The sequence below is a fragment of the Elaeis guineensis genome, chromosome 15 (genome assembly GCF_000442705.2).
Source record: "Elaeis guineensis isolate ETL-2024a chromosome 15, EG11, whole genome shotgun sequence".
NCBI classification, from domain to species: Eukaryota; Viridiplantae; Streptophyta; class Magnoliopsida; order Arecales; family Arecaceae; genus Elaeis; species Elaeis guineensis.
This window is the reverse complement of record NC_026007.2, coordinates 74,026,118-74,040,370: the sequence shown is the minus strand read 5'-3', so window position 1 is coordinate 74,040,370 and position 14,253 is coordinate 74,026,118. Positions and strand designations below refer to the sequence as shown.

At 38.3% G+C, this 14,253-nt stretch overlaps 1 protein-coding gene across 5 annotated transcripts; it reads right to left on the bottom strand.

Annotated features, from left to right (window-relative positions):
* Positions 1–5,835: 5,835 nt before the first annotated feature.
* LOC105058767 (phosphatidylinositol/phosphatidylcholine transfer protein SFH12) lies at positions 5,836–12,272 on the bottom strand. Of its 5 annotated transcripts, none has more exons than XM_029268537.2 (15): positions 12,130–12,272; positions 11,262–11,326; positions 10,272–10,560; positions 9,947–10,046; positions 9,436–9,702; positions 9,136–9,213; positions 8,935–9,036; positions 8,812–8,861; positions 8,490–8,583; positions 8,296–8,391; positions 8,065–8,178; positions 7,184–7,313; positions 6,634–7,025; positions 6,384–6,464; positions 5,836–6,035 (listed from the first exon to the last, which is right to left on the bottom strand). In XM_029268537.2, the coding sequence occupies exons 2-15, from the start codon at positions 11,311–11,313 to the stop codon at positions 6,018–6,020; spliced, it is 1,863 nt and encodes a 620-aa protein (XP_029124370.2). In that variant the 5' UTR covers positions 11,314–11,326; positions 12,130–12,272; the 3' UTR covers positions 5,836–6,017. The 5 variants fall into 5 exon arrangements, with proteins under 5 accessions (XP_029124370.2, XP_029124369.2, XP_029124371.2 ...); XM_029268536.2 differs by having other exon boundaries at positions 11,262–11,400; positions 12,130–12,267; XM_029268538.2 differs by having other exon boundaries at positions 12,071–12,249.
* Positions 12,273–14,253: the final 1,981 nt, after the last annotated feature.

Genomic DNA, 14,253 nt, shown 5'->3' with positions numbered 1-14,253 from the left:
GTTAAAGAAGAGATTAACAAGAGAGCCATAGGAACCTTGTTTTCAGGTTTAAGTGATAAAGTCCTTCGCAATGTTGTGGAACTAGATACAGCCAAAAGTGTATGGGAAAAACTAGACAGTTTATATATGACAAAATCTCTGACTAATAGATTATATTTGAGAGAAAAATTACACACATTTCGTATGACAGAAGGAACTTCACTTAAAGATCACTTGGATGAGTATAATAAGTTCCTGCTTGATCTAGTAAATGTTGGTGTCGATGTAGATGAAGAAGATAAGGGTTTGATTCTAATTTACTCTTTGCCCAAGTCTTTTGAGCATATTACCACTACCATGCTTTATGGAAGAGAAACAATAAGTCTTGAAGAAGTAGAAGCTACTTTGTTATCCAATGAACTTAGATTAAAAGTACAGCTTCAGCATCAGGCTCAGACTTCAGCTCAAGGTCTTACTGTTAGAGGTAGAGATGAACAGAAAAAGGGTGGACAAGGTAGAAGTAAGTCCAAAAACAGATCAAAGTCTAGGCCCAAAAGATCAGGTATTTGTCACTATTGCAAAAAGCCAGGTCACTAAAAATCTGAGTGTAGACTTCTACAATCTAAAAGGGAAAAGGAACAAAAGGATAAAGGAACAATCTCTGATACAGCATCAATTGCAGTTTCTTCAGGAAGTCATAGCAGTATATCAGATGATGCAGTATTCACAGCTGCCTGCAGTGTTAATCATACTGATACTTGGATAGTGGACTCTGGAGCATCCTTCCACATGACACCTCACAAGGAATGGTTCTCTTCCTTTAGATCTTGTGAAGGTGGTACTGTTCTTCTTGGAGATGATGGCATCTGTAATATAAAAGGTATTGAAACAATTCAAATTAAATCAAATTCAAATACCATGGTGATATTGGATGATGTCAGATATGTTCCTAAATTAAAAAAGAACCTTCTCTCAATACATGCCTTTGACAGAGCAGGATATGAGGGCAGATGGGGTAGAGGATCTATAACTATCAATAAAGGGGTATTAACTTTATTGAGAGGTAAATTAAGTGGCACCCTTTACTACCTGGATGGCAGTACAGTTGTTGGTCGGCATTAGCAGTACAATCTTCTCTTGAGCAGTTGACACATTTATGGCACCAGAGACTAGGACACATTTCAGACAGAGGTCTACAGGAGCTGAGCAGACGTGGTCTGCTGAGAGGTCAGAAGATTGGTGCACTTGGATTCTGTGAGCACTGCATATTTGGAAAACAACACAGAGTCAGCTTCACTACAGGCGTGCATAGGACAACTGGTATATTAGACTATATTCATTCTGACCTGTGGGGACCTGCCCCAATTATATCCAAGGGTGGATCAAGATATATACTTATTTTTATTGATGATTACTCCCGAAAAGTCTGGATATACACCATTAAAAATAAGAGTGATGTATTTGAAACATTCAAATGGTGGAAGTCTATGGTCGAGAGGCAAACTGAAAGGAAGGTGAAAATTTTTCGGACTGATAATGGTTTAGAATTTTGTTCTACAGAATTTGATGACTTTTGCAAGTCAGAAGGCATTATTAGACATAGAACAACAGTGGGTACACCTCAACAGAGTGGTGTGGCAGAACGCATGAACCGGACACTACTAGAGAGAGTCAGATCTATGCTATCTAGTTCAGGACTAAGTAGAGATTTTTGGACAGAGGCCGCTCACACAACCTGCTATATTATAAACCGATCTCCAGCATCAGCATTAAGCATGAAGACTCCGGAAGAGATGTGGACAGGAAGACCTGCAGACTATTCAATACTCAGAATCTTTGGGTGCCCAGCTTATGCATATGTAAAAGATGAAAAGTTGAACCCCCGGGCTAAAAAGTGCATATTTATTGGATATGCATATGGGGTAAAGGGCTATAGATTATGGTGCATAGAGCCAGGATCTCAAGGATTTCTAGTCAGCAGGGATGTGACATTTCATGAAACAGCCACTGCTTCAAGGCAGCTACAGCCTAATTCTTCTCAAAGTGATCAGGATCGGGGTCAACAGGATAGGAATGTTGTAGATATTGATCAGACTGTTAAATCACAACAACAACAGACAGATGCACAGATTCAGACTCAGGAGGAGGTGGCATTACAAGATCAGGATCAGATTGAGAGTATTGCCACTCGCAGACCTAAGCATCAGATTAGAGCACCTCAAAGGTATGGTTTTGAGGATTCTGCTTGTGCTGAGTTAGTCTATTATGCTCTGAGTGTTGCAGACACCATTGGTGATGAGCCGACCACATATCAGGAGGCTATTAGTAGTTCACGAGCTGATAAATGGACCATGGCTATGGTTGAAGAACTTCAGTCTCTAGAAAAGAATCAGACTTGGGAGTTAGTCAAATTATCAAAAGATGAGAAGGCAATTGGCTGCAAATGGATCTTCTAAAGGAAAGAAGGAGTCACTCCTCAAGATTTTAGATATAAGGCCAGGTTGGTAGCAAAGGAATACAGTCAACGGGAGGGTATTGATTACAAGGAGGTATTTTCTCCTGTAGTCAAACACTCATCTATCCGTGTGTTACTTGCTTTTGTTGTTTCTCAAAATCTGAAGCTGGAACAACTAGATGTTAAGACAGCCTTTCTTCACGGTGATTTAGAGGAACAGATCTATATGCAACAACCACCTGGTTTTGAGGTTCCAAATAAAGAAGATCATGTATGCTTACTCAAGAGATCATTATATGGTCTCAAGCAGTCTCCAAGACAGTGGTACCGCAAATTTGACAGATTTATGGTCGACCATGGATACAGTAGATCTCCATATGACAGTTGTGTGTATCACCAGCAGCTTTCAGATGGGTCCTTTTGTTATTTGTTATTATATGTGGATGATATGCTAATTGCAGTCAAGGACATGTTAATCATCCAGAAACTGAAAGCCGAGCTCAGTACTGCATTTGATATGAAGGACCTTGGACTGGCAAAGAAGATACTTGGGATGGAGATTATTCGTGACAGGCAGTCAGGTAGATTTTTCCTTACTCAGCATGGTTATATTGAAAAAGTCTTCGACAGATTTGGTATGTCTACAGTTAAGCCTGTCACTATCCCCTTTGCCAGTCATTTTAGACTTTCTGTCAGAGACTCTCCTCAGATTGAGGATGAGGAGAGATATATGTCTAGAGTGCCATATGCGAGCGCAGTTGGCAGCATCATGTACGCGATGGTCTGCACTCGATCTGATATTTTACATGCAGTAAGCGTAGTAAGCAGATATATGGATAAACCTGGAAAGGCTCACTGGTCAGCTGTGAAATGGATACTTAGATATCTGAAAGGCACTTCTAAATTGAGATTGATATTCTCTACACAGAGTAATTGCATAGTTACAAGATTTTGTGATTCAGATTATGCTTGTGACTTGGACAGGAGAAGATCTTTGACTGGATATGTGTTTACTCTTTCTAGATGTACAGTCAGTTGGAAGGCTACTTTGCAGTCTACAGTTGCTTTATCTACCACTGAAGCAGAATATATGGCATTGACAGAGGCAGCAAAGGAAGCTATTTGGTTAAAAGGGTTAGTACAGGATTTGGGTCTCGAACAGGATTGTTTAGACATTCATTGTGACAGTCAGAGTGCTTTGCATCTTGCCAGAGACCAGATGTATCACGAACGAACAAAACATGTAGATGTCAGGTATCACTTCATCAGAGATCTGGTAGAGAAAGATGATGTTAGACTTCAGAAAATATACACTGCCCATAATCCAGTTGACATGTTCACTAAACCAATCCCTGCAATTAAGTTCAGAAATTTTCTGAACTTGATTGGAATAAGCATTTGGTAATGCCCTGCGGGGCTTGTGGTGAGGAGGATGTTATAAAATTTTTTTTCCCACATCTGATATAAAAGGTACAATATTTGTCGCAAGGAGGAGGATTGTTATATTTTGCTCCAAACTCATCTTTCTTAATATATCTCCAGTGACAGTTGGAAATTCTACATCGAATGAATCTCTTTGTTAAGAAGGCTTTCTTCCTTTATAAGGAGGCAACGGGGCATCTTTATTTCATGTGACACAGGTTAGAGCGGGCGGAGATTTTTCTAGGGCTTCTTGTGCGGGCTTGTTTCTTGCTTGTTCTCCCGTGCAGGTTTGCTCTCTGGCCGATCTCTCGCCTGTGCCTCTTGTGCGCGGGTTTTGCTCTCTGGCCGATCTCTCGCCTATGCCTCTTGTGCACGGGTTTTGCTCTCTGGCCGATCTCTCGCCTGTGCCTCTTGTGCGGGTTGCTTTCTGGCTTTCTTCTGTTGGTCTTCGGTTGGTGGTCTACCTGTCTTCTTCCTTCTCGGTTTCACAGATGCCTTGTGCTGCTACGGTTGGTGAGGAGGTATCATCTTGATTTTTTACCGAGGGTTGAGGAAGGTATCTTCATCTCAGGTATTGTTTTATCTTGATCTATTGCCGAGGCTGAGATTGGTTGATCCGATTGAATCTTGGTTGCCTTCTATTCGATATTTTGTTGCTTTCTTGTTGGTTGCGGATAAAGGTATTTTATACCTCATATTGTACCTATTTTTCGAGACGGATTTATAGTGGATTGCTCCTCCTCCCCGTGGATGTAGGCCTTTTGTGCCGAACCACGTAAATCTTGGTTCTTTGTCTTTATTTATTTATGCCTGCAATGTGTTTGGTGAATTGTCTCAAAGAAATTAGATATTAGATCACAAGCCTAGATCGATCCAATCCGGTGCGCGTTGCTTCAACAGGGTTAGTTGAGGTCTGGAATGAAAATGGGAATAGATGACTCCTATTCTAGTCGTTTGGTTGGAAGGAGTCCCATTCTAATTTTAATTACGGGATGGTATGAAAATGATCCAAATCTTCTAAAACTCAATCCCAGATCTTCTTTAAAGATTCAAATCTTCATTTTGATTCTAATTCTGATTCTACATTCAATCACGAATCAAATACTTTGGGAGATATGACCGTTCCGATTCTAATTTTGATTTCGATCGCGAAGAGATGCTTAGTTGAGGAGAGTTGGGATCTGGAATGGGAACAATAATGAAAATAGATAATTCTCATTTCAACCATTTTATTGAGAAGAGTTTCATTTTAATTCTAATTTCGAGATGGAATGGGATGGCTCAATCCCCTAAAATCCCAATCCCAATTCTCTTCTAAATATTCTAATCTTCATTTTGATTCCAAGTATGGTCACGAACTAAATGCTTTGGAAGATAAAGCTATTTTAATTCCTATATTTCTTTCAATGCATTCCGGTTTTGATTCTTATTCCGATCACATATCAAACACTCTCTTAGGGTCATCCATTGCAACCATCAAGTTAAAGAGCGGAAAATTCAGTCCGTCCTTCTCCGTGACAAAACTGGGGATTTTTTCCCATGAAACATGGTGGTGTGCTTCTCTCTTGAAGGCATGGCTTTCTCCCGCATGGCCCATGCAAGATCCAGGCTGCAAACTGAAAGCGGAATACAGCAGTAGCTCTGGCCGACAGAATTCTTGGTATGTCCTTATTGAACAAGCCCCGGAAGCCAAGATTCATTTAGATACTTTTTCAGATGAATTGCAGCCAGGTCCAAATCAACCAGATGAGTAAGGCAATGCTTGATGTCTATGTTCATACAAAACGGAAAGAGCAGAGACAGGCTACAGACTTGAGGTACATGTATTGTGAATTCAAGCCAGTCAATTCAGTCCAATCACTAGAGAATTCGCGCAGAATGCAGAAAGGTTGCCAACATGGATGCTGAGTCTTGTCGATAATTTGGATGTCTGAGCCATCTATTGGATGCCTGGCTGACTTTATTTAGATTATCAGTAATAAATAGGGAACAGTTTCATCTTGAGAAAATCATGGAGTTTTATATTCAAGTGGTCAGTTCGGCAAATCCAAACATGAAGGAATACAGTCAAGTGTATTTTCTGAGAAGAGAATCTCAGCCAGCTACGTCAAATTCGCAGCTTTATTTTTCAAAACCTGCGGCTTCCTTTGCCTCCATCCATTCACCAGCAAAATGGGTTCTGCAATGAAAAAGGAAAAAGAATCAATGATATGATAAGAAGGAAGGAGATTAATGCAGCTGCAAAATATGAACGGAACATCTTTTATGATGGGAATACCTATGTTTCTGAGTGAAAAAAACTAACCAAGAGAATTTGAAAGCATTTCTTTCAGCAAAATTTTACATTCTTAAATTGGATGGAGTATCAGACAGCCATCAAAAAACTTGGCTGTATCTCTGATCTAATACAGGGCATTTACCTTCCAGCCTAAAGAGAAGAGCAGAGGTTCTAGGGATTACATGATAGAAAGAGATCAGTCTAAAAGGACAGGATCCTTTAGACTGTTTGCAACTTAAGATAACTTACCAACTTGCTCTTCTTCTTCTTCTTCTTCTTGTCAAGGTAAGCAAGAAGCTCCTCCTGTCGAACAAGAGCATCTTCCAGAGCCTGCAAAAGGGAAAAGAAAAAGAAAAAGAAAAAGAAAAAAAAAAAAAAAGCTCTTGCATGAACGTTAAATAATTGCACCAGAACTTTGAACTACATTCTAAACCATCACAAATGCGCTTGAAACTGCGTCCACTTTTTTTTGCCGTCAGGTAATACTGGTAACTTTTACCTTCTTGGTTGCTGCAAGCTCTGCCTCCAAGGCATCCACACGGCTCACGGCAGCCTTCAACTGCTCCTCCTTCTCAATGGCCATCTCAGCCGGCTTCATGCTTAGGATGTTCACGGTCTCTTCCAGCTTGATGAGGCGCTTCATGACGGAGGAGTACTCAGCAGCTGAGACAGTCGATGCGGGCAGCTGCTGGTGCATCTGGGCTTTAACCACCGTCTGTGCACAGTAGACGGGGCTGACGTGGTCGATGGCTGCATCAACGATCTTCTTTGGCACGACACGGGTCACGCGGAGCATGGTCACGATGCCCATGACAAAGGCCATGACTCCGGCGAGGATGTGGTTGCTAAACCCGTCAGGACCTTTATAAACATCTGCTAGGGTGTAGGCACCTGTGAATAAGAAAGTAGATCTTTGGTCATGTCCTTAATAAAGTCTTCACAAGTTCATGCTAGCTTGCAGCAATTTGAGACATGGTTGAGGGAATGCCCGAGGCCCCTCATAAACGAAATCACCAAGTTCTATAGGAGTTAAATAGTGGAATCTGGACCTTTAGAGAGGGCAAGTTGTTTCTCATCCATCACTTCCTTAATCCAGCTGGCATCCACAGTCTTGTCGACCATTGGGATATAATCATCGTCTGCATCTGGAGTAGGGAAGCTCTCCATGGCTCTCTGGGCCTGAGAAGATGGAGAAGAGTATAAAAATTATATCAGGTGCAATATATATTGGCTCATATCACTTAGTAAAATGGCGAACATCTAGGACGACAAGCTCAAGTTCCTGAAGACCTGCTATGGGATTCCCCAGATTTGCTAAGCTAAGCTGAGCTGAGCTGAGATTATACTTATGATTACAATGGCAACATAATTAATGAAGTCTGTTAAGCTGAAATTGGTTATAAAGTTCTGAAGATTTAGCTGATCCTGAACTTTGAAGGCGACTTCTAACAGATTGGATGGATCTTTTTGTATGCTTAAAGACTTCGTAATCCGTCCATCTCTACGTCTGAATCATAAAGCAAACCATGCACCAAAAACTTTGTGAGGAAAGCTTGCTTGAAAATAAATAGCATGAATTAGCTCGCAGAGCTACTACTCAGGGCAACGTTCCAGCAATGTTGCTGCAGTGCCAAGGCCAAAAAAGGGCATGGTCATTGGTTTTGCTCATTAATAGACACACAAGAATAAATCTTTGAACTTCAAATGTGCTATTCACCAAGAAAAGCCATATGTTCAGTGGGCCATCAGCTAAGTAGCTTTAGCCGGAATAGGATGTGAAGGAGCTAAGAAAAGAGAAGCAAATAACCAAGATGAACCAACATCATAAGTATGTTTGGGTATTAATTATTTGCAGTTTTTGTGTTTCATTCCTGTAAGGAGCCATTGAGTTTTTTTTTTTTTGCTTAATTTTTAGTGATCTAAGAATCACCTTGTAACTCGGACTGACTACTTCCTCCCGAACAGGCGATAAGTGTGGGTGCTCGATCACCCTTGACATTCCGGGAGAGGGAGGTCGCACATCATCACAGAAAGAGTCTTGCCTCTTCATGTTGGAAAAAAAGGAAAGTAGTGTACCCATCAGTATAGGAATACACCAGTGAAAGTACAAGCTTGCAAAGAGAATAAAATGACTGGAGAAATAGGTGGATCTGTTTGTCACCTTATGGTACACTATCTCATCCTCAGAAATTGTTTTCTCGTCTGTGCTAGAAGGAGCCTGGCACCTTCCATATCTTGCCATGCCACCTTGCACCATCTGTACATCAGATTATTACGTAAGAATCCACTCAAGTACCAAACCATTTCAAATTAGCTCTGAATATAAAATGAAGAGAAATGAGAGGAATGAGGTACATTCATAATTTCAGGATCTTTCCATGGGCCCTTGTCTGACCGAAGGCAACCTCCTTTGCAGTTGCAAGTGCCACCGAGGAACTCTGGCAATTCACTGGTATAAATCCATGAAAGTAAGACCAGCTATGATTATTGTATATGAATCTATCCATTGATCAACTAGCTTGCACCTCTTAATTTGCATGTAAGAGATCTTTTCTAGAAGGTATTTTACCAATTTGAAAAGCTACTCTGGTACTTTATCATTCACAATCAAGCATTGAAAATCTGGACCAAAAAATGGAAAGAAATAAAAAATAGCACTCTAGCCAATAGGACATGCCTGGCATCAATCACTTCAAGCAACTTGCTCTGGTACTTATTTCCCAAAACCTGAAAGAAGATGTTATTATCAGGTATATTACTCGTGGACACATTACTTTATAAAGAGAGAATAAGAGCTTACATTGATCTTTGCAGTGGTCTTTGGATCAAGGAAGCTCTTCACAGTGCTCCATAGAAGTCTAAATCCCTGACCTGCATTGATAATGAACATGCGACACAAGGTCTGCAGCAGAGTAAATAATTTAAATATGTTATGTTAGAATAGTTATTTCGATTTGAATAGCAAATGACTACCAATTTCATGCAGCACAAAGAGAGATACCTCAGGATAATTATCACCATCAATTTTCTGAAGACGGCTGATTAAATCCCTTGCAACCTTGTTGAATTGTTTCATCCCCTGAGTCATATTGATGTCAGAAAATAAAAGTAAAACATTTATCGTAACAATTGAGCACTGAGAGGATCCATCTTAAATGTCAATCAATGCGAAAAGAAGGATGCAAGAAAGTGAAACAGGTAATAGACAAAAATTTTCAAGAATTTGGTATTCTACAGATTTATATTTAAGACAAGAGGTTCAGGGCATAATGATAAAACATAGAAGCCACCAGTGACATACCACTCCTTGCACATCAATAATTGTTGTGCTTTGGTCAATGTGTCGTTTTGCAGCAATCGAGCAAGCTGGGAACTTGGTGTTAAATGTCCTCTCGAACTCCTTCACATGGTATTTGATATACCGGTCCATGTTTGTAACTTGCATTAGCTTGTTGGTGTCAATTTGTCCAAGTTTTTCAATGTAGACTGGCCTGCCTTCCTTATCTACACCATGATGACCTTGTGGATAGTACTCCAAGACTTCATCAAGCTCTTTGAATTCAAAATCCTAAATAGATTGATAGAATATTAGGCATAATACATCACTCTTCGAGAAAAATGACAGAAAGTAGACACAGGCTTATATATGCTCGACCCAGTCAACAGGAAGAACATCCCTAGCAGATTTGTTTTTGTTGTGTGTGTGTGCACGTGTGCACGTGTGAATGCGTGGAAATACCTGCCTGAATAGTTGCAAGTAAAACATACAGAACACAAAGCTGCAGACCGTATCATGAAGGAGGGATGGTTACCTCAACAATTGTGTCAGCACCAAATTCCTTCCTCCATTGAAGCATATCTGTCCACATTTGCTTTGTTTTCTCAATATCAAACTTCCTGGCCTTCAGAAATCTGCATCATAGACTAATTAATGCGTAGGTTCATGAATATCGACAATGACATGTACTTAAATCATTTGAGCACTAAAATAACTGCACTGCCAAGTCTATCATAAACTTCAAACATCAACAACCAAAAACATTCACTTTGTCCATGGACTTTGCCACAATTCACCACATAAAAAATATTAAAAAAAAAAAAAAAAAAAACATATTAAGAATCAGTTAAGAAGATGACCTTAGCATCATATGATAGTCATCATGTCTTGATGGTAGCAATTCTTCCAAAATGAGAGTTTGGCGGAAAGCATCAACAGCCTGCATTTCCTCAGCATCGCGCACATCCTCTATGCAGACAGACATGACCCTACTACTTCTCCTACCCCTTTTTGTCAATGAATTTCTGAACTTTGCAGAGGCATTGATCGCCTTCTTCTTCAGAGATCCAATCCTGGTCTTCCTCTCATCCTCAGAGTTCTCAATATCGGATCTTCTGTCTCGCCTCTCCTCAGGGGTGCCATCTAGACCTGCAACAATTGCAGAAAGATGGCATAGCCAATAGCACATGGGAAAACTCTCGTTTTGTTTGAACAATATGGAAAACCTCAATTATTACTCAAAACAGAAAAAACTATTTTCCTGTAGAATTAATGATTCTTAGAGAATGTCTCTTTAAAATAAAAAGGACCATTGGAGAAAGATGAATGTCAATTTGAATAATCTAACAATTGAGCATAATAAATTTTTGTAGATTCTGTGACATAGAAACAAACTTAAAGATTACAACAAATCAGATGGACGTAGCATCATCTGCTTATGAAAAGTTTAATTTTCTAGAAATCTTTCTGACTCAGAGTTACATTGCTGATCCATTGGCTTCATAACTTTCCAAGTATCTTTTTCTTCCTCCTTTCTACATTGTATATTTCAATGCCAATGCAGATTTGCCACAGGCCTTCCACCCTTGGAAGACAACGCCAAATATCAAAAAAGAGATATACATTTGACAACCATTATCTTTCAAGGACAATTGAATGGGAATTTAGTGTTTGTTACACAAATCTAATCTACCTAATTTCATTCAAGTATATTTGAATCTCAATACAAATAAGAAATTATCTAGTTTTCTGAGGCACTGGTTAGATAATATTAGAACAAGAAAAGAATCATAGGTTGGAAACATAGAACAAAAGGAACAAAATGGAGGATATTTTTATCCCATGCATACCAGATTTTCTGTAATGGTCAAGTGGCCCCGACATTGCTTTGCTCATGGTCATATGGGCGCTGGACCTGGTTAAAGACAACAAAGGGGTGGAGAGTTAAGAACTCATCAAGGATACCTAGGCGTACGCCTCTCCAACCACCTGAAATCCCATCACCTTGAGATTAATAACAAAAGTAAGCACTATGACATGGGAACAAGCAGCAAAATATATCTTGACAAACTTCATTTGAAGGGTGGGGTATCTCTAAATAAAGAACTCCAGCTTTCCTAGTGATCAGGTGAGAAAGAAAAGAAAATAGAGATTCGGTTTGCTATTCTTTGTTTCTTTTTTCATCATGGAAAGCCAAAAAACAGAACAAATAATCAAGAAAACATAGGAATGAGCGCAATCATTCATGTGCCAGAACAATATCAGAAGCAGCGCTAAAATTGGACTTCAAAGATTAAATTTTGAACGTTGTAATCTCTTAAAATCTCGATAACTGTGGTGTTTTTTATCAACATAAATGGAAAAGCTTATGGCATTATACTGAAATCCAAGAAAAAGAAAAAAGATGGGAAAAAAGGCTATTTGTTGTAGCAAAGCTTAAACTGGAGCCATTTACGTTCGATGAGGATTGTCAGGCACCTTTAAAGACCGGAGGCAAAATTGAGGTAAAAAGTAACAACAGAGAAAAGGAGAAAGAAAACCCAATGAACCGAGGAATCCAAAACAGTGGAAAACGAGCTCACGACCAATGGGAATGCAGGTGAAGAAGGGGATAAGAGAAGGAGGAGGAAGAAGAAGAATGGAGGGGGGAAAGATTTACCTCTGGGACAAACTTCGAGGTTTAGACAAGGGTGGAGGGAGGGGAGCAGTTTAAATTACCTCGGAATCCGCTGAGGGGACGACGAGGGAGACACGACTACTCTACGCTACGGTGGATATGACAGAAGAGGAAGAGAGAGAGATTGGTTGCGTTGGTATTTTTTTGGAGCTGTTGACGAGGTCTCTGCTGTTGGGGTGAGAGAGAGAATGGCCGAAATGCAAGCCACTCCATAAACCCAACACACTAATTTAATGGATGAATGATTTAGAGAGAGAGAGAGAGAGAGAGAGATCCATGCGCTTAGATTTGCGTCCACAGCAGAACCACGTCCAACGGCTAGTTCGTTGGATGTGAACTGGGACAGCTGTAGAGGTGCCAATAGCGGACAGCATGTTCTAGAACAGGGGATAAGTCTTAGGGTCTTACTGGATAGGGGTGTCGGGCTCTGATCTACGTGAAACGCTGTCTGCTGTTTGCCTGCGGCAGCCGAATGGTGCTCCATTGGATAAAGATTTAGAAAAAACTGTATGATTATGTTTTTAGATATTTTCATGATGTTTTTCAAGTATTTGACATGAGAAGTCCTAGCCAATTGGCTAGGTTTTTGTAAATTTCACAACAAAAAACCTAGATGTCAACCAAGCTCATAAAAGTTACAAAAATAAACCTATGAATTTTAAATTTATTTTTATTGCTCTATCATATATTATCAATATATCGACTAATACTATCTCACATCATAAATCTCGAAGGTCTTTTTTGTATTGCATTCATCAAGCAAGTAGATTATTTATTATTGTCTTCTGCTACAGCTTAAAATACATTTCTGATACTGACACCATGATACTTAAAATATCTAACAAGCAGCCTAGCAAATTACCAGCCTCCAAGTTGATTTATTTTTGAAAGAAAAATTACACTCTATGTTTTGACAATGTTTTTAAGAAACTATTGCCTGAAATATATTTGATTGGTTCTTAACAATGAAGATTAACAAATACTATATTTTAATTTTAAAAAATATTTATTATGTATTTTTTTGAAAATTTAATTTGAAAAATTAGGGCAGATACATCAGGATGAGGTTTAGTTCTTTTAAACTAAATTAATTATATTGCATAATATTTGATAACATGCTAGAATATCTGTAACAATTTTGTTGAATAAAGGTTCTATATATGATATAAAGTTTAAACTAATACCAGCTCCTAAGCTGCCCCCAATTAGATCAAACTCAAGACTGTAACCCATACTGAGAGGTATTTGGGGTATATATTTTGATTAAAAATGTGCATGATTCGGATTGGATCGGATCGATTTGGGATTAAGTTTCAAATCAGACCAACTTGAATCGATTTTCTAAAATTGAATCTGAAATCGAACTGATCATATAGAAAATCTGATTCAAAAGTGAATCTAAAAAATTGATTTAAAAAATTACTTTCTGAGAATATGATTTTAGGTTGACTATAAAAAAAGTATTTTATTCTAAAATGACTTAAATATAATTGAGCATTCATTTTTCTAAAAAAATTATATAAAATATTTATTATATCTTTAATATATATAAGATCATATCTTTTTGCTCCCAAACTTTGTATAAATAATAATATTATATTTATATTAATATTAATATAATATTAATATATTATAATATAACATTATATCATAATAATTTATTATATTAAGATAATACTAATATATATATTAATATCATATTAATATTTTAACATAATAAATTTATTAATATAGATGTAAATATAATATTAAATATAATACTATATTAATATTCATATTAATATATTATAAATATTATAATATTTATATTAATATAAACATTATGTGATGTTAATATAAATATTAGAATTTTTATTTATATCTTAAAAAGATATTTTTGGAAAGAAAAAAAAGACCATCACTTTTCATTTCATGGAAAGTTGGAAAATCCATTTCCCTCATAGATTTTCACTTCTCATAAAACATAAAAAATATCTTTTTATAGGACAAGCTTTTCTATTTTCTCTCCACTTGAAACTCAAATCAAATAAAGGGGCTCATCTCCACTTCTCAGGAATTGTGTTTCCCCCCTTCTCTTCCTATGAACCGGATGAGTTCTAAAAGAAATCCCTTTGTTTCCTTCAGTGCTCAGAAGCTTTAACTACCTCTCAATGGGCTGTCTCAGA